Source organism: Vanessa cardui, chromosome 13 (assembly GCF_905220365.1).
Source record: "Vanessa cardui chromosome 13, ilVanCard2.1, whole genome shotgun sequence".
Classification (NCBI taxonomy): Eukaryota; Metazoa; Arthropoda; class Insecta; order Lepidoptera; family Nymphalidae; genus Vanessa; species Vanessa cardui.
Window position 1 is genome coordinate 5,258,009 of NC_061135.1, and position 20,649 is coordinate 5,278,657.

Below are 20,649 nucleotides of genomic sequence, written 5' to 3' on the forward strand. Positions count from 1 at the left end.
AAAAAGTCGCAAAATCGATCTTTATACACTCTGGGCTTACATTGTGAGGTAAATAAGAATATTAGTAATTCCCTGGGCATAGGGCACTGCTACTATTATTTTTCATTATTTATATACAACTATATATAAACTAGGATGGGTTTAACTGATTTATGATTGTTTTTCTTTTTTTTTGTCAAATATGACGTAAACCCACTGGAACTCTTTAAAAGAGTTCCAACCTCATCAGCATTGGTTCCATAACAACCCGCTTTAATAAAACAAACGCTGTATGTTATTCTAAAGTCATTACATTACACTATATTAGTCAAAACCACATCACAATAGGTAAGCCGTTTTTGAAATAATCGATAACAGACGAACAGATTGACAGTCAAAAATACTAAAAAATGCGAAAATTTTTGTTACCCATCATAAGAAAACTTTATATACTCCCAGTAAAAAAAATAATCCTATTAACATATTTTATGAACCTTCGAAAACTATAATACATTGCCTGTTCGAGTTTCAACCGTTACGCTAAACGTCGGTCTTAGAAAATACGCCCTGGACAAGAAGCACGAATGAAGCAATTATTTTACAGCAAAATATAATAATACATATATGAATCGTGTTTCCCAAATTGTGTTTAACTAAGACAAAAATAAAAAATGACATGACATGATTCATTTAGTGTTTCACTACTTTAGAAATTGAATACAAGTTTCATATTATTCAAATGTTAAAATGAAGAGCACTTGAAATGTTGACGTAAAAGATTATTCGAGCCCGTATTACGCCCTAGGCCGTTCCGTAAATATGGGATACGTCAGAACCGTGAGCTTATAGCAATATAAATAGTATTTATTTAATTAATAGTAAGGCTTACGATATTGTTGTGCCTTTATATATTATATAAATACACTTTGGCAATTTATTATCATTTTACAAGCTATATATGTTGGAAAAAAAAAATTAATTCTATACTAGTAGTAGCCCTTGGCTTCGCTTGCTTTTTAGTGTGTTGTTTGTTATGTTCTAGGCAAAAAAGTAGCGTATGCCATTTCTTGGAGTTCAAATTTGCTTCATAACATAAAATTCGGTTCAGCGGTTTGGTCGTGAAAGAGCGACCGACAGACACTCAGAATTACTTTAAATTTGAACATTTATAATACTAATATAGAATAAGATTACAGGGGTAAGCGACATCTGACAAAAAACGGATGAATTTATTTTATTTTAAGATCTTTATATTTATACGACAACAGATTATGAAGTCAAAATCAAGACTATACTGTTTTTAACTCAGTTCGTAAAGCACTTTTGAATCGTCATATAAGCTTACCGATTCAGAAAATCGTCTATACCGAGAAGAATCAGTAATAAACTCACTACCTACTCTCTTCTACTGTTTTTTAAACAAAATAATTTATAATCTGTTCCATTTAAATTAAAAATAAAAACAAGGTAAGAAAATTCAGTTTTCTTCAAATTCATTCTTCATACATTGCATATAAATTATGAATATAGTATGTAAGCTTTAATTTTCAAACATTCAATGTTAAATGACGTATAAAATATTTAGTCTGTAAACGTTTTTATATGAAGGTTAATAACCATTTCATATAAACGATCTAAATTAATATGGTGATACGTAAACTGCTGTAAGCCTGAAACATAACCGCGTGGGCGCTCCAGTATGATTCTGTTTAATCTGTTGCTCTTTTATTGTAACGATTTCAAATCCATATATAGTTTTATATAAACATGTAGAGCGAGTTTTTGTTGGAAACTTACAAATAAAAAATAAAATGCAGTAATATTTATTGCAAACCTATATTTTCGTCTTTTATTTAACTCTTAACAATATAAAACTGTAATTATAATTATGAAACTGAAACAATAATTGTTACCCCATATAAAAAAAAGAAAAACAGAACACTAAATTTCAAATTCTTTTTTTTAAATTCAGAATTTAATTTCATCCATTTGTAGGATATTCGTTTTTGATTAATTTAATAGTACTTCTTGGTACTATGAAATGCATGTACAATATATTCGGTTAAATAAATAGAACTAAACAAATACGGTGTATCATTTAATTTTCATATAGATGTTTGTAAATCATCAGCCGTAAACGTCAAACATGGCCGCCAAACTGTCATTGATTTTTTTTTGAATATCGAAATATATCGATATTAAAAAATTACGGTGGTGACAAAAAAAAATTAACGTTCTATAATTGTCGATCGATCATATAAATACATCACAGTCTGAAATAAAACGACTTGACGTCTTCTTTGTCGAAGCGGTCCCGGGTGAACGGTAATATGACTCATAATTGTCCGTCCTTGCACGGCTTGTATTCGGAGCGATCACTTCGACGAGAGATGACTCAAACTTCCGACTCTTGGAGCGTTAACAGGAATGTTTCTGGTATTTAGAAGTTAAAATTAGGCATCTAATATGTTTACGCGTTTGAATACGTTCCTTGTTACGTAAATGCTTTCTGTTTAGATTTCGCGCAAATTATGGAATTTGCCCGGATTGTTTGTTACATCTATTTATTATATAGAGGTTTAAGTGCGATTGAGGATATGTGTACCAATGAATTAAATAATTAATGAAATTTGAAAATATTTTAAAACTTTATGCATTGAATATTTCTAAATAAGATTTTAAATTAACATGGTAATTTTTATTATTTCAATTATTAAATACGGGATATTTACCATGTTATTTATTTTTAGTTGGCGGAGCTCGATATTTCGATATTTCGTTCACGACACAACCATTTCTGTATATCAGTGATGATGATATTAATTACGAGTACTTAAGGGTTTAGAAAGTAAAGTTCTACTAGAAGTCGGAAAGAAGACAACTACTGTCTACTTGGTGGTAGGGCTTTGTGCAAGCCCGCCTGGGTGGGTGCCACCCACTCATCAGATATTCTACCGCTAAACAAAATTACGCAGTATTGTTGTGTTCCGGTTTGAAGGGTCAGTGAGCCACTACAGACACAAGGGATATAGCATCTTGGTTCCCAAGGTTGGTGGCGCATTGACGATGTAAGGAATAGTTAATGTTTCTTACAGCGTCATTGTCTGTGAGTGATGGTGACCACTTACCATCAGGTGGCCCATATGGTCGTCCGCCAACCTCTTCCACAAAAAAAATTGGTAACATTTGTGTTGTCAACATGCATGCAGTTGCGGTACTTAAAAAAAACTTATTGGTGTATAAATACACATTGATACATTTTTCGTTGACTTCCTGTATACTAAAAACCCATTGACATATATTCGTTGACTTTCCAATGAATAACAAGTTTCAAATACAGTAAATGATAAATTTTAAGCGAAAACACGCCATTAACATAGCTGTAGATAAATTTTATGGGCGTAATTTGAAACATTCTACTACACCCAGAAAATATTCGATCGAGATTCGATCCAATTTTCTGTAACAAGTGAATTGAAATTAATAGTTAACCGTGTAACATAAAATTGTAAGCAATTTGTTCCACTAACTCACTCGGAAATCGTAAATCGTTTGTAACTTTGTCTTATTTCAATGGATGAGTTAAATGGAATAATTAAAATTTGACACAGTACCTATCTAAATCGATTCTTATTATTTATGAAACAACAACAACAGCCTATCAATTTCCCACTGTTGGGCTAAGGCCTCCTTTCCCTTTGAGGAGAAGGTTTGGATCATATTCCACCACGCCGTTCTAAAGCGGGTTGGTGGAATACAAATGTGGCAGAATTTCCTTTGAAATTAGACACATGCAGGTTTCCTCACGATGTTTTCCTTCGCCACCGAGCACGAGATGTATATAAACACAAATTAAGCACATGAATTTAGTGGTGCTTGCCTGGGTTTGAACTCGAAATCATCGATTAAGATGCACGCGTTCTAATCACTGAGCCATCTCAGCTTTCATTATTTATGAAATACACTGTTATATAATGAGTAATAGCTTTAAGTTTATTGACATAATATACTATATGATAATATATGTGAATTTGTTATTTTGCAGTACACATAAATAACCTACTGGACTTCAGCACAATGCCCCCTTTTCTATTGAGAAAGCTCGATATATTTTTTAACACATTGCTGGACTGCATGCTCTAAATATAAGTTACGTATGGTAGAATATTCCACATATTTTCGGATGACGATATTTTCTCATCTCATCAAGGAAAACATCTCTGACGAAATGAATTATAGCCATGAATATAGCACGCGAAGATTCAACGGTGCTTTAATGGAAAATAACATGTAATACTAAACTTATTTTACATGAACAGTTGTAGATAGTAAACTTATGTGTTAACAAAAAAATCTATAACAGCACGACGATCGACAGATTGTTTTAAATATATACAATATAGATTATATATATCTTCGGATTAAAATAATCAGACGAATTAATAACCTTAAAGATTTAGTTTTATTATGTAATGTGCAATGTTACAAAGAGATGTTTATAATTGCATTTATATGTTAAGTTATCACTCAATACATTGAATTAACAACAGTTTATACGTGAATATATTTTGTAATTAAAAAGTTTGTATTTGATTTTGCGTTTTATTTGCGACAATCAACGACGGCGCACATCACGTTTGTTGGCTGGGTTCCATAGCTATGCGGCATTGTAGCAAATAGTTGTCTAGTTCAGTGTCGTGTCATTGTAGGAATTCAGTGATTATGTGTAGCAATTAAAAAGGTTACAAGTTTATTATATTATTTTATATATTTAATTATAGTAACTGTACGACTATCATATACTCTTGAAATTAGTCACATAATACGAATATGAATCAATGAATTGGACTCTTTTTCCGAGTATTGCAAATTATTATTATATTTGTCGTATTAGTAGTTCGCAATCGTAACGGAAAATTCCATACAACACAGTTTCTTACGGTTTTAGTTAAACATAAATATCATCATTTCATTGATCAGAAATGAATGGCATTTTTTTAAATATCGAAATGCTAATAATAAGGCTGGTAATATATTTTATATTTCGAGCAAAAAAAAAAACCTGAATAAAAATGTATATCCATCTCGGCGCATCTTTCAATCTATCCTTGTGCTAAATTTCACAATGATCGGTTTAAGATATGAGTCGTGAAAGCAGGTCAGACAAACAGTCAATTCAAATTCCACTTCCACATTTAAAACATAACAGGGATTTTGTGTTTAAAAAAAAAAAAAACAGTCATAGGCTTAGGCCTCTTGTTCAAAAAATGAGCTCTTTCTCACAATGTTTCAATGCTGACTATGTACTCAGCATACTCGTGCATATATTATCATAATTGGATCTGACAAATGCAGGTTTTCTCACGATGATTTTCTTCACTACAGAGCCGGAGATAAATTATAAATACACATGTATTTAAGATTACTTTGAAAATTTGATCTTTGTTTTAGATTCACACGTGTTGTGATCTGGGTCATCTCGACTCTCACCCTAAGATTCGTCAAATAGACAATAACCGGCATAATTCCGCCTGAACTTTCTTTATTGAATTAACCGTCAAAATACAAACAAGGAGTAAGATAACTTTGCCACGTATTTCATTTCCAAACCGGAATAGATCACTGGTAAATGAATTAAAAAGTTATTTGTTGAAAAAATCTATTTCACAAATTATGCCATTGTCATATTATGTAAAACATACAACTAATTATAAAACATTATAACTTGACAATCATAGGAAAATCATGATTATAATTTATTCACTTCCTTTTAAATTTTTAGGAAAGAAAACAAGCGGCCTGTTGTCGGTAAGTAATTTTAAAACACCCATTAACTGGCACTACCAGAAACATAAATCAATACTGGCTTCTACCGCGTTTTCTAAGAAGTCATGTCCTATGTACTTTAAGTTACATTGGTTCTCTTATCCTTCACACAGAACATCAATACAAAACCAAGCAAGACTACACAAATTCCTATTAATCATAATAGTACCACAGTTTGAAAAATAATTAAAGGCGCAGTGTCACTTTAATAAACTTGGACTTGAATAATTTTCTATTTATCCTCTGAATTCTATCACTGGAATGTAATATAAATAGAAACAATGCTGAACAATGAATTCTTAATTAAGTTTTTTGTTTGATTGAAATAGAAATGTGATCGAATGAAACAATCTGAGATGACACTATTAGTTAAAAACTCATCACGTTGACCACAATAGGAGGCGGCGAGCTATAACGGCCTTTGTTTCAATTTTAGAAATTCTGCAAATTATTCTAAACTTTCAATTTATAAAACCTTGTTACTGTATGATTCCGACCAGATCGTATTTTGTTTTCGGTAAATACCATAACTAATGAACTATTTTCTAAAGCTGAAAGACTTGGACTACCTCAACTTCCAACACTTTCCGTTAAATGGTTTCGTCGTGATAACAGAGTTACTTATGAATTGAAAATATTATTTATCATCGTGGTATAGATAAAATAACGGTGATTTGTATTATTGTCAAGCTCTTATTTAAAATATTTAAACATTAATACATATTACAGTATAAAGTCTCGGCCACTAATTAACTTATTAAAAAAAAATATTCCTAAAACTAAGAAGGACAAAGGAACAAAAATATTGTATAAGTTATTATAATACAAGTAGTGTGGCTCCTACATAATATTTAAAATCGTAGCTAGTGCATAATAATTATTTATTTACACAAAATTGAATTTTGTGTGATTTGAGATAAAAGTTAACAGATCCGACTGATGTTTCGTTTCCTATCAAATTAAGTTATTCTGAGGAGGTAATCCTGAAATCCTCAGACGCATATAAATTAGAAATTATAAAGAAAACAGTCTGTTGAAAATACTTGCAGAAAGCAGACAATTGCAAGAATTACATTCAATATAAGTAATAAGTGTTCGTTTGTGTAACCGTCACGTCTGGTTAAAACAACATTGTAAATATATTGGATACAGAACAGAGCGTGTTTACCTTATGAATATTCAAACAAATTTAAATTATTTTATTCATAGTCTAATTGAATATGTAAAAAAAAGTAAAATATTTTCATTCAAAATTTTTGATATGAATATGCATATCGTACAAACTTAATTATAACAACAAAAACATCTATTTCTTGACTACTAAGTAGCAAATCTTTATTACATTACGTGTCTAAAATAATAAACAACAATGTTTACATTCAATTACATAAAGCGAAGCCTTACCCGTGATCGTCTTTGCATCGGGCTGTCGCCGGGAATAGTAAGAAAGTTTCCACTCATTGTACACAACACAAACGGTAATACTATTAGATAAAAATAACGCAAGCCGTGTGTATCTCGCGATGGTCAAGACCGCAGTGATGTGCTCGCTTTATGAATGAGTGACGTTTTTAAATAGGCGACTTTGGTCCACTTCTCCGTGACGTCACTGGCCGGACGCGCGTGTGGGAGTGTCTACGTTCCATTATGCTACCCAAATAACCCTCGTATCGGTCGTGGTTTCCGAGAAAGTTTCATTGTCTCGCGATAAAACGAAATCTTTGATAAATTATTATAAAAAACGTCTCAGAGGTAATTGTGTGTGTAAGTGATAATAGTAGAATAATGAATTGTTAAAAATTGTTCAATTTTGAAGGTCGTTCTAAATTAAAAAAACAAAGGGTAAACTTAAAATTAATATCTAATGAATGCATATGTAATGCATGTAATAAAATCAATGTAAAATTAAAAGTGGAACAATAATCATGTATGATATAATCTTATATTTCTAAACATATACAAAACTACTAAAAATGTTTCACACAGTAAATTATTATTAAAAAACAGCGGCTGTTATTTAAAACGTATATTAATGCAGTTGATACCAGACTTTATTGTTTACACGTAAAATATGTTTAATAAAAGAAAACACAAAGCTATATTTGAAATACGGATATTTATTTATTTTTTTTCATAAAAATTCTAAATTCAATAATGTGTTTAAACATGTAACATTTACATATATGCATTTATACAAAGATACATGCAATGTTAGTGATTTAATACTAGAATTGGAGCGTAAACGTCTTATAATGATTATGATGACGTGATCATCACATTTTACACTTAAAAATAATATTTACCAAGTATTGTCAAATGGCAAAGGTTTTTTTTTAATGTGTCAATGATATATGGAATAAAATATTAATGAATGAAGGCTGTGCGCTTTTCTTTATTGCTGGCTCGATCGCAGTATCTTCATAAACCGATTTAATTCAAATAAAGAACTGTAAAATATAAAATATCTTAAAAACAAAACTTATAATGAAATTTAATGTTTATGTAGATAGTGTGACCGCTGTTTACAATCAATGCGTTGGTTGTACATTTGCAATTATATACAAAATCATTCACTTGTGATTTATCGTCAATGCATAACGTTTTTTTTTTTCTGTAAGGAAATCTATTATTCCGTATCGGATCTAATTAAAGTGAGAAATCTGACTTTAAAAAGTTTTCTATTCGACCTTGTGATAGTCGCCATTTATTGAAATGAATTTATAACCAAATATCGATTAATTACTTTGAGAGGATAAACATTGAATACATAATAGTTTATCTGACATCAATTCTATCCATTCATAAGGTACATTTTTCTAAAACAATTCTTCTAAACAACTCCTAATAATAGCACACGAGATATATTTTATTTATTATCTGTGAAACGATAATTACATTTTATATAACATTTTACATATTGTGTTTGTGTGCTTTCAAATAAAAAGTATTAAACGATAATGAAACTACGAACATATTCAGTCCGAAAACACTAAAATCACTCAAGAAATGATTTAATTTATTTAATAAGACGAGTAAATATATCTTTAAATATATTATTGAGATTTGGACTAGACAAACCACATTCTACAGATATGTAATCCATGATAAATACTAATATATAGAAAATCTACCTCCCGTGTTTGTTAAGTGATGTGCTGTTTTGTGTTTTCAACGCTACACTTCGATTTAATACGTTTTCGTATGAAAGAAGCGATTCTTTTTAAAACGTGTGCTTATTATTTATATGTAATATTTCAATTACCGGCATGATAAGCTTTGTATATTTTCTGGTGAGTCGACACTCGTGAAGGTCAAACAGCTCAGAGAAAATATTTCAGAAAAACAGATTTTTATTTTATTTATGGTTTGCGAGTGAGATGTGAAACGTAGCATTGAAAACACAACGGTTTTATATGTGAATTTATCGAACTCCGTGTAATTCGCTAACGGTTTGGCTTGGAGTGGGTAAATTTTTAAACATTATTTTGCCATCGCAAATGAATACATTACAGTAACGATTCTAACGTATAAACAAAAATTATTTGAGCACTGAATATCTAACATTAGGATATAATATTTAAGGATTTTACGAACAATATTTAGAATTATATAGAAATTGAATAAAACGGATATAGATGTTTCCGAGACGAGGTTTCCGTTCGGAACAACAAACAAATGAGAAGCCAATTTTAACAATAAACACACAATATGAACTCTTATAAAGCAGGTCCATATAAATATCCACAGTTACGTTAACTGTTTCTCATTTTATAACAATATCACAATTTTCAATAATATACAAAAGACAGGAGATTTAGAATAACATGTTTAAACAGGTCAAGCGTAAAAAGTAAGAGCAAAGAGGTGATATACGTATTCTTTAACATTTTTTTTTGTTATTATATACAATTTAAGATCACATAGTACAATGCGGATCACTTAAAACGGGACATAAAGGAGTTTTTTTATAAAAGATGACAAGACCGTACATTTTACGATAAATCATACTACTTATATTAATCCAATTTTAGAACACTCATCTCCTAAACGTGCATTAACTCGAGCATGACAAACACCACGCGTTAACGGAAAACGTATAATTCGCATCGCATCCGAACACTCAATATTACGTTAATACTTTTACATGTCCCTCGACAGAAGCATATTATGTATACCAACAAACGAAGGAAATAATTTACATAAGGCCATATATTATTTACTGTACACGTATAACGATAAGATGATTAAGTAGATAAATAATGTTGATTTAATATTAGGGGTTAAGGAAATAGGTAATGCGTCCGTATTAACGACGGTTTGGTCCATACAAGTAGTATATTTAATACATTAATCGTGTGTGTCGAAATGTCCACACACAACTTTAGGTATGCAGCAAAATTACGCAATGTTAACATCCATGAAACTTAGAGTCCGAAAGATAACGCTTCAAGCTTCAATGCATCAACGATTGCAATATATACATATTTTGATAATACGTAATGGAATAAATAAAATACGTCCGTGTTTATAGATTAATTTTGTGCTCGATTTCAATAGTTTCATGGATATAACGCAAACGGATACGTTTTTCCGCAATCCAATGGTGATGTGTTTGAACAATCTTCATTTTGCTGTATGCCTAACATCGGCGGACGTAGCAGCGCCCGGCCGCCTACGGTCAGTCTTTTTGGCTAATGATTCGAATTTGTGCAAAATATTCTACTATTCGCGTAACTTAACATCGTAAATTTATTTACAAAACGATTTCTCTCGACGTCGAGAATATAAACGAAACGTACGAGCACTGACCGGTAACCGCCGGAGCGCCGAATTGTTATTAACATTTCGATCTTGAGTTTGTCTCTTGATAGTGAAATAGCTTTGGACTTCGTCTTCTAATCTTCGGTTTGTCCGACGTGGACAAAACGCTGAGGTTGCTCCATTAGCACTATGATTTAACATATCACAACCGGTTTTTTTTCCAGTCGTAATCCTAGGTATGGAAGATCCAAATGGAATGGCTTGCTGAAATGTGTCACGCGGTGATTCCTTACGGTCTTCACGAAGGTCCTTGGCTACCGGCAGGTGCTTCTGCTCTCATTTCAGATTTCAGTTTGACGAACTCTCTCGCTACTTCATCGCTATGCCTCTGAGAGAGGATTCTAAGTATTGTCCAGCCGGTCTCATCCATCTTCACGCGAGTGCCGAGTGGAAGCCAGCACGCACATGCTCCCTATAAAACAACATATGCTTTAAAAGCTTAATATTAGTATAAAAAGTATATGCAATAAAAGAATACAAATTCAAGAATTCTGTCTAAACCCTGTATGGTAGTAAATGTGTGTGTTTTTTGTTTATTGAGAAAAGTTTTAGTTTATTCGCATTACCTGTTCTGCAATATCAGCGAGACGCATGACTGCGACGCCAACGAGCCTGTCTTCTCTCGCGAAGCAGTAGTCTCGAACACAAACGTGCAGTTCAAACAGTTCCAACTGTTCTGTTGCACTCACCATGCTGAAATTGTATGTATTTAAATTAAATAAATACACATTTAATTAATTTAATCCGAGGAACTAAATAGCGTATTCTTAATATACTTTTTTTTAATTTATAGTAAGTGTTCAACAAAAAGGTTGATTAAACTCACAAGTGGAAAGTCTCATTGAATTTAGGACTCCAGTTATTACTCTTCGACTTGGTGGCGAACTTTCTCTTCTTATCAGCCAGGTGTGGTCCAATTAGATTTACTTCAATGAATGCACGGAACATTCCACTAGCGATTACCCACTTCAGATCATTTGCAGCGACCACTGTAAATTATATATGCAACGTGTTAGAATACAGTATTGAAATATTTTTTTGTAACAATGACCTTACTTAGTACACTTAGCATTACTTACGAATATAATTTCCTTTCCTTCAATCTCAAACTGTTATGAAACATTACAGGAAAGAGTTCAGGAGTTCTGGTGCTCAGGTGCAGGGCTCAAAGTCTTTGAGTACTTTACGTGGCTAAGTGACACGATTTAAAAATGCTTGGATTGATTTGAATTAGATTATCTGGGCCAATTTGAAGTGTCCGGTACTTATACTTTTTGGACGTTATGTTGTACTTTAAATTATATTTACATATTATTTGGAGGCATTATTAACTCCTAAGTTACGTGAGTATAACACTATCAACTGTCATATGTCCATTAGTTCTTAGTCAAAAAACTTAACACATTTTATCGGAAGGAACCGAAATTAAATTATGGAATCAGGAGATTTAGAACCAAGATTGTCTGAATTAATCATATTACCTGTCTTTAATATGCAACAGTCATGACATTATTGGACCATTCAGTGAATTATTGTGTTTCGTTAATAAGTTTAAATAAATTTTACAGAGTTGTCTGTGAATATACATTCAGTTTTAGTACTTTCAGTGGAAATTTTAAAAGATGCTACTTACCCTTTACTGTTATCTTGTGTTCACCCGTTCCAGGATGTGTGAACAAATCTACTTGAAGTGAAACTTCGCCGACGCTACCTTCCTCAGCAACCGCTGCATCTAAAATAATCGTAATTTCAATATATAGTTTTCTTTCACATTTTTTCATATGAAAATATTGTTTAAAGCTTCAAACAATATGATTTCAATTGTATTTGATTACCTTGATTCTGCTGACTGGTAACAAACGTTCTGATGAGAGTGTCAGTGGTCTGAGTGTATAAACTTAGTGCATATCTTAATGATTTTAGCTCTGGACTCTTTTCCAGGAAATTCTTCTTGAGACCACTACCACCCGCGTGGAAGTACAGCTTGATGGTATTCAGCGCTGCACCCAAAACTGCGCATTGCTTTGGCGTTAGACTCTTCTCCGCCGATAAGTGCTGGAAATAATCGATTTCATTTTGACCAATGCTAAAGTAACAACAACAGAAAAACATACAACTCCGACCATTAATAAAATCAACCGATTCTTATACGCGATCGTTTTTTGTTTTAACAAAGATATTACTGTTTGCCGAACATGACTTGTTCGATGAAGCTGAATAATGACTCACCTCCTTCGAAATATCCATAACGCCGGAAAGTGCATGTTTGACATCCTGTTTACCGACCGTGCTCTTGAAAAGCTGCGTCATGTCTTCGATCTTCGCATTCGCTGCTAAATTCTTCGCATTGTTTGTGAGATTCTTCAACATCATCTAGATATAAAACGAAAAAGTTAAATTTATCTCATTTTTAATTTATGTATCATATTTTATTAGTTATATTTAAAACATACGTCAGTTTATTGTTTTACTTTGATAATTAAAATTGTTTCTCAAATTAGTATAATCATTAATAGCGTTTTAATTAAAGCAATTATAAATGTCGTAATGATATTAAGATAAAAATATATTCTGACTATTGTATATGCTGCATGTATTCATAATTACCGTCTTATCGGTCATTGGAGGGAGGACCACAGTCTTTTCAAGTATCTGCATCACGATCTTCCACAATTCCTTCAAAAGCCTCTTGAGGACTGTTTTCTCACAAGATACAGCGTACATCGTTAACGAGCCATCCTATAAAAAAATTGAAAGTTGAAACAATAGCTCATCAGAATTAAAAATTATCATTTTTCTGAACAAATAAAACCATTGCTGTAAAAAATACATAACTTCATATGTTAAAAAAACATTGTTAATTTGTAAGTTTCTCTCCCAATTTTTTTAAATTCACAATTCTAAATTGACAAAACATAGGAATTTATATTATCTTTTTCTTAATTCAGAATCACTAATAAATGTAAACTAATATATTAATTTAAAAACAATACACTTAAGATATAGGTATCTAATTAATATTTAACGTAATAACTATCACCGTTTAAAAAAGATAACTAACGACTAATTAACCTGAGAATATATTAAAAATCAGCCGAGAATTTCGTTCCCAAGATGTATATTTAATTATTTTATTAAAATTCACGCAATTTTTATTTAAGTTGGAAAGAGAGGCAATGTGATATTTTCTGGTATTATCTATGACAGCAAAATGTATTTTATAGAGTACTGACCAGTATGTCCATGAGAGGTCGGAGCACCTCGTCCGCCTCATGGTGAGCGGGAGGCTGTGGCGCGCCCGGCACCGCCGCACCCCCGCCAACCTTCTGCAGCAATTCACCGAGCTCCTTCACGCTCGCCGTGATCCTCGTCTCCAGACTGAGAAACACATAAATAAATATTGGACAACATCTCTACATCACTCTGATCCCTATGTAAGTAACTAAAGCACTTGTGTTATGGAAAATTAGAAGTAACGACATTACCACAAATACCCAAACCCAAGACCATAGAAAACTAATGAATTTTCTATATCGATCGGCCGGGAATCGAACCCGGTACCTCGGAGTGGCGTACCCGTGAAAACTGGTGTACACACTACTTGACCACGGCATCAAAAAAATTTGCTTACTTTTTAACCGACTTCTAAAAGGAGGACGTTATCAATTCTTCTTTTTTTTTCTTTTTTTTATGTTTTCATGGACACCGGCTCCAAAAATAACAATAATTGTAACTATATTACATAATCGTAAATATTCATTTGTTTTGAAATAGTGTATTGTTAAGTCGGTGTTGTTTGTTTTCTTTAAAACCTTCCAAATAAACGTTTTCACATCATTATAAAATATTTTGTACCTGTTAGCAAACATAGAGGCGAGTTCATCCAAGGTGCTGTTAAGGCTCGCTTGTAGATCGGTGAGGATATCGGCTGCATCGCGTTCAAGATTTTCTCCACCCATAGCTTCAAACATCTTTTCAAGTTGTACGCGCAATTGCTGGATATTGTTCATTAAAATACAAGCCTGTAATGTAAGGAAAGTAAATTGTTAATTGAAATGAAATAAATATTGCATTATAAGGAGAATTTATAGCAAGATTCCAAAGTTAATGCATCTTTGTATTAGAAGAACTCGTTTGGCTTTATATGAGAACTTTTATTTTTGTTTTTATAGATTCCACTGTCAACCTATCTTGAATCAAAATTGTACACCTCAAACTGGCGATTTAACTGCAATTATTTTTGACGTTAAATTGTTTTTGAACTAGTAGTTTTAAATCTCATTTTTAATAATATATTTATTTGAGTAATTATTTTTTAGCAACATACCACTCTTTCTTCTTTCAAATGCTCAGGAAATTCTTTCTTCACGATGTCCGCGTACGCTACGAGTACTTTCACGATGGTCTTGGCGAATCTCTTCATGTACCTCTTCCATATTTCCGGATCAAGGCATTCAAGTTTTGACACTACGTCGAAGCACTGAGTGAGTTGAGTGAAGACGTCCACCACTGAGTTACTGAAGAGTACATGCTCACTCGATTTTTGGAACTGAAAACAAATATTTATGTTATTGATTTCATTGAAAGATGAAAGAATTAGCGCTAATAGTAAATAGTCATGCAATGTGTATATTTTTTATAGCAATATTTAAAAAAATATTTAGGTTTAAATATAGTCAGAATAATAGAGTTATATTAAAGAATGATATAAAATTATTAATCTTTAGAAATATAATAATATACATTGATATACAATACATTCGTCTTATCCTAAAGAATACACAATAAGGCACTAACCCCATCTCTCTTATCCCTATTGAAGGCTCCATTTAGGTATTCCAAGGATACATCGTCATTTTCATTAAGCCACTGCATCACGAATGGTTCAAACCAAGCCGGATACTCGGGGACTGCTTTACGATATGGAGGAACATCCTTTACATAGTTTGTGTGCAGCCATTTTACCTAAAAACAAAAAACCTTTCAAAACTAAAGCCACAGAGATTAAATGTAAATGCTTCTTTCATTTATAATTTCTGAAATAAAATAATTTGGAACAGATTTTAATGGAGTATTCTTATGTAATATTTCTACTTTAGTTTTCGCGGTAAAGCGAGATATAATTATCTTTCACTTCCGTTAATGAAATACATTTTTCATTCGAAATTCATTCTTAACAACCAAACTTAAAAAATATATGCATTGATAATTGCAATTCAGCAAATTCTATTCTAATTAAGGAGTTCCATCTTTTTATAGCATTCAATTATACCAAATGCATACAAATTAAAAAGTAGGTTGATTTAAGAATAATTAAAAAATACGGCCATTCATTTAAATTGGTCAAAGTTACAGATTTTGTCGCAAAATTTTAGCGCAAATTGAGATGTGAAATTATTACTGTACCTTGAAATGCAGATTCATATAAGCGGAAGACTTGCAGAGCCGATGCTGTTCATGTTCCTCCAGAGCGTACTTCATGTCCACGGCAAACAGGGACCACATTGTTGCTGCTGACAACTAAGGGACAGAGTTGGTTGGTTTTGTATTAGTTTCACGTCATACTGGCAATGGCAGAAATTTTCTTTTGACACTGACAACGCGCTGCTAACCGACGAATTTGAGATGTTATGTGTATTTGTTCGCAAGCCTATTGTTGATCACTACTTTTCAAACTTTTATATAAAATATCGATGATTAGTTTATTTAGACAAGAGTGCACAAATTTTCCACTAACTTCTTGGAAGAATCTACATATATCGAAAAATGGTAGTAGTTATTAATTTCAATATTAGAATAGCTGTAAGTTTCGTTAATATTTTAGCAGTTAATTCAAACATTTTGGATCACAATATCATTTATTAATTATATTTGATGAAATAGTTACCTGTCCAATATTCAACTCTTGAGGAAACTGGTTAAGGACGGGAGCGTAGCTGTTCCTATCTTCCTCTATCACAGATACGATGAGAGCTATCAGCTTGTGCCAGAAATCCACGGAATCCAACTGCGGCCCATGGTCAGATGGATCACGTTTGGCTTCGTTTGGATCAACCTGGTTACATGAATTGTAATAATATATATTTTGATATATTCTGAAGCATATCGAAATAGAATTTCTGTAACTTAATAATTATTATTAATACCTGGAATTCACGGTTGTAGAGCTCATAACAGTTTTCGAATAAGAACTGATATGTCGATCTAAGGCAGGCTTTAACGCAATCCTTGACAACAGTACTAGCCCTTGGTGGACTGCTGAGCTCTTGAACCTAAAATAACGAAAAAACGTTAGTACTAGAGAAAAACTGCTACAAATATTTCTTTAACACGTTCAATGTAATCTATGTTTTTTCTAAGCGGTTTATTTGGAGCGGCTAAGAAAAAAGATAAGATTTCTCTGTCGTGTGAAGGCCGAAACGTCTATTTGATATATTGTAGGAAAGTGATAAATCTGTTTATATGATACCTATTGAAATCAGAATGGGGTATCTACTAAATACGAGATCTCTTTGACCATGTACAGTACTGAAGAAATAAAATTCGATCACATGAGATCATCACATCACATCGAGTTTTAGTTTCTTAAACATTACGGGATCTAATAAGCCTCGTACTGGTATAATGATAGTTTTCACACAAGGAAAGGAAAAAATAAAAAAAAAATGATGCCACAGCCAACGTGATAGCTTAACACCTATTTCAATTCTAAATCGAAACGTTAAATAAAAATATAATTAAAATAGTTAAATTGTTCAACGCAGGAACAAAGTCGCTATTTTGAGCCGTGGCTTGGTTATGACGTAATATCACATCCAATTTATGTCAGATGTTCTCTAATGTGTTTATACGCATAAAATTTTTACCTTCATCCTGAAGAAGGTGATGCTTGTTAATAAGTCGACGGTAGACTTAAGATCCATAAGTTTTTCAGCGCTCGACGCCGGGAAGTTATTTCGATACATTGAAAGATCGATTCGGAGGGAGTTATGTAACTGATCGAGTAGCTTGACGAATTTTTCTTTCTGCAAAATGGAAATGATAACTAAAAAAACAATATTAAGTTGAAATTTCTAAACTATACCCATTTTTTATGAAATTATTTGCACTAGTAAGCGAGATTAAACTGCAGTTAAAGTTAAACAATTGAGTTAATTAAACATTTTATTGGACGATAGCCCAGGGGAGAGGAAATTAGATACCTCATCTATCTTAAATTATGTTTGCACTCAAAAGGGTTGGGATAATTTCACGAAGCCTCCCATTACGCAATAAAACTTAACCTCAGTCTGTAATTACAAACTGAAATTTATAGAATGACTTTAAGTCGTGTCAAGTGGTTTAATCTTAATAATTTGGCTGTTGGTAATTTCGTGATACTTTTATTAAAAAATAATTGTATCTTCCTTTTCATTACAATATATAGTAAGACATATGATATGATACTAGTCATTATAATTATTGTAAATTAAAATTGAGAGCGTGGTTTATAGCTCTATAGTATTAGGTATAAAAAGAGAGCTGCAGGTTACCTGATTTAAATGTAACCTTTGCCTAATTGTCTTTACCGAAATAACTAATATATGTAGCCTATTTTTTTGATAATATAGGCATAAATAAGCGATTGATTGGACACTTCGGACTATTTTCGACCACACCTAACACTAATGATAAGCTTTAAAGGAGGGAGTAAATAGTAGTAATTCCTTAATTAATTTGGACAATGCGACTATTCAATTAATAAAAATACTAATACTTTGCATATATGAGAACACTCTTATCTATTATTATTATTAAATAAACGCATGACAAAAATTTTAGAACGTCTGTGTTCGAGTTTGGGCGGTCTTCTTCACAGATAATGACTAAATCCTTAGATCTATCCCTGTGAAATCACGTCTAGTACAATAAAAAAAAGCTTACGCCAAAGTTGGAAGCGGCAAATCTGTCAGAGGCCGATACAGCTGAGGAGGCAGTAGTGTGGGCGTAGTAGGCGTTGATATTGGCTAGCAACGTAGACATGACAGCCGGAACTCCAGCGCAGAGGTATTTCGTTGAGAGGCAGTGGAAATGTCTGGAAGGAAATAGATGTTTTTATTCAAGGCCATTAATAAATTGTATTATGCGAAATGGATTACAAATCTACAATCCAGTGGCGGATTTACCAATCTGCCGCTACTAGACTATTAGGCTATTCAATTTTTGCCGCCCCTACTTTTTTTTGCAACATTTATGACATGTGTTCTATCGTCCTCATTACATCGGTTTTTTCCCATTATTAGTATGATTATAAACTGTGATGTTTCTGTCAGTTACTAAATTATTTTTCACTCAATTATTTTTAAAAGAAGGTATAGTTTGTTAAGATACATAGAATTACCAAGTGCTATTAAATATAAAAATATTTTCCATATGTATTAAGAATGTTCAATGGATTATATTTGTTTTATAATACAAAAAACACACACATACACGTACACACTAACAGATAAAAGGTTACATTTAAAACTATAATTGATTCTTCAGGTATGGTTTTTATTTTATGTAAATAGTCATTTGGTTGCAAAGGTTCCTTGTAATTTTAATAGATTGTAATTGCATATATAAAAAAGAACTTACGTCATTGCTTGATATATAGCTTCTATTCCGTATCTCATTGCAAATTCATCAACTATTTCTTCGGGTATATCATTAAAGTAGATCTTCCACGCGTCGTCACCTCTCGCAGCGGGAAGAGTAACCGCGCCACCATTTTCCTCACAGAGATAATGGAATAGGTTCTCGTGAAGGCATGTGTACTGTGAAAGAAAAAAAAACTTGACTTAAGTTTCTCACTTTTACAGATTTTCGAAGTACGACAAAAATATTTTCATTCAAATTTGTTAATGTACAAATATGTTGCTGGCAGGATTAATACAATCATAATGTTTATAACTGTGCCGAAATTTATTTTCTATTTTATATATGAGAGTTTGCTGGTGAGTTTAGATATATGGCATTTTTATTGACTTCACCATCACCACCAGAACATCTTACGGTTTAGTACATTCCCATATTTATATTCCCATATCCCAATTTATATCCCTTCTTTCTCACAAACTGATGGAACGGCAAATATTACAAAACCATAAAGAGCTAAAGCGTAAGATTAACTGCTTCGACTGCTGAATCAAGGAAGTGTAAACACTAAGAAAATCTAGAATTATTTGGACAAATATGTTAATGAGAATCTCTATTCATTATTGCCCCGAACCAACTGAACCTAGTAACTCGGCTTTGGTAACCATTGGTATATGCTGGCCACTACATCAATAAAGCAGTCTTATATACATATATATTATATCGCATTTAGGTAACATATAGATTAAACAAACCAATGACCATAATAACTTATTCATATGTATTTCGATATATTTACTTAAAGGCAAATTGACGTGGGAAATCACAACGCAAACCAAAAATAAATTGGATTTACGTATGTTTTACTCAAATATATTCAGTTAAGTAAATACGTGTTTCAATATTTGTATTGTTTATCTAACAATAAATTAAATTATATTATGTAATATATTATCTGTGACAAAGTTTGCATAACTCGTTTATGCTCAGACGTGAGGGACAGTGCCTTTTAAATTTATGTACAAATGTAATTTTCTTCTTTTCATAATAATTGCTGTAAAGTTTGTACTAGTATCCGAATTTTCAAGGTTAACGAACTCTTTCCAAACAAAACTACTGACTCAAAGAAGGACGTAGACTTTATTATGCGTAAACCCTGACAGTCAATTCCTAGAACGCAAGTCAACTGCAGGCGACAATTAGTGTTTAAATAATTAAACCAAAAATTATATCACCGTACAATTTAAGAGTTAAAGATAACCAAGCAGATATGTCAGGAATTTTAAGGGGACTACATGAGCTAAATGCAAGTTTTAAAATGCCAAAAAGTATATAATCCAATGCAATAAACCAAATGAAAAAAATATATGTTAATCTTCAGGATAGATGCTAGTTATTAATTGT

At 32.1% G+C, this 20,649-nt stretch overlaps 2 protein-coding genes across 5 annotated transcripts in view; both read right to left on the reverse strand.

The window, feature by feature from the left end:
- Positions 1 to 7,375, reverse strand: part of LOC124534790 (actin-binding Rho-activating protein-like) — a 40,499-nt gene extending 33,124 nt beyond the window's left edge. Inside the window, exon 1 of the mRNA XM_047110797.1 lies at positions 7,210 to 7,375. Coding sequence (XP_046966753.1) covers positions 7,210 to 7,266 — 57 coding nt within the window. The 5' untranslated portion in view covers positions 7,267 to 7,375. The remainder of the gene's footprint in view (positions 1 to 7,209) is intronic.
- A 1,042-nt stretch (positions 7,376 to 8,417) lies between these two features.
- LOC124534603 (protein unc-13 homolog A) overlaps positions 8,418 to 20,649 on the reverse strand; it is a 62,890-nt gene continuing 50,658 nt past the window's right edge. For all 4 annotated transcript variants that reach the window (XM_047110537.1, XM_047110536.1, XM_047110535.1 and 1 more), the window contains 17 exons: positions 19,246 to 19,424; positions 18,550 to 18,700; positions 17,493 to 17,651; positions 16,773 to 16,898; positions 16,514 to 16,681; positions 16,033 to 16,146; positions 15,424 to 15,591; positions 14,954 to 15,175; positions 14,482 to 14,648; positions 13,860 to 14,004; positions 13,234 to 13,365; positions 12,856 to 12,999; positions 12,462 to 12,681; positions 12,260 to 12,358; positions 11,453 to 11,615; positions 11,193 to 11,319; positions 8,418 to 11,038 (listed from right to left, as the gene is read on the reverse strand). In XM_047110537.1, coding sequence (XP_046966493.1) covers positions 10,865 to 11,038; positions 11,193 to 11,319; positions 11,453 to 11,615; positions 12,260 to 12,358; positions 12,462 to 12,681; positions 12,856 to 12,999; positions 13,234 to 13,365; positions 13,860 to 14,004; positions 14,482 to 14,648; positions 14,954 to 15,175; positions 15,424 to 15,591; positions 16,033 to 16,146; positions 16,514 to 16,681; positions 16,773 to 16,898; positions 17,493 to 17,651; positions 18,550 to 18,700; positions 19,246 to 19,424 — 2,658 coding nt within the window. In that variant the 3' untranslated portion in view covers positions 8,418 to 10,864. The remainder of the gene's footprint in view (positions 11,039 to 11,192; positions 11,320 to 11,452; positions 11,616 to 12,259; positions 12,359 to 12,461; positions 12,682 to 12,855; positions 13,000 to 13,233; positions 13,366 to 13,859; positions 14,005 to 14,481; positions 14,649 to 14,953; positions 15,176 to 15,423; positions 15,592 to 16,032; positions 16,147 to 16,513; positions 16,682 to 16,772; positions 16,899 to 17,492; positions 17,652 to 18,549; positions 18,701 to 19,245; positions 19,425 to 20,649) is intronic.